The sequence below is a fragment of the Penaeus monodon genome, chromosome 22 (genome assembly GCF_015228065.2).
Source record: "Penaeus monodon isolate SGIC_2016 chromosome 22, NSTDA_Pmon_1, whole genome shotgun sequence".
NCBI classification, from domain to species: domain Eukaryota; kingdom Metazoa; phylum Arthropoda; class Malacostraca; order Decapoda; family Penaeidae; genus Penaeus; species Penaeus monodon.
Genome location: NC_051407.1, coordinates 27436528 through 27436788, shown reverse-complemented (window position 1 = coordinate 27436788; position 261 = coordinate 27436528). Strand labels below are relative to the sequence as shown.

The 261-nt window shown below is 60.9% G+C and overlaps 1 protein-coding gene across 1 annotated transcript in view; it reads right to left on the bottom strand.

Moving 5' to 3' along the window:
* The window catches only part of LOC119587396 (complement factor H-related protein 4-like), a 15406-nt gene that overhangs the window by 14334 nt on the left and 811 nt on the right, over positions 1 to 261 (bottom strand). The window contains exon 2 of the mRNA XM_037936134.1: positions 17 to 196. Coding sequence (XP_037792062.1) covers positions 17 to 196 — 180 coding nt within the window. The remainder of the gene's footprint in view (positions 1 to 16; positions 197 to 261) is intronic.

The window sequence follows — 261 nt, the reverse complement described above, 5'->3', positions numbered from 1 at the left end:
CCTCCTCCCGTCTAACCTCTGACACAGCCTCGGAAATTCCAGCCGTTATGCAGACACGGGACCGTCTGCTCCGTGACGTCGAGCTCAAGCAGGTAACTTTCCCGACACGTGGCTGTTATGGTGTCGTTAATGACGTAGACTTCATCAGCGGAGTACGTGTGTGTGGCGCCGGCGATGCTGGGAGACACGGCGCATCCTGGGGGAGAGGAGGGGAGAAGGGGGAGGAGGGGGAGGAGAGGGAGAAGAGGGGAGAAGGGGGAG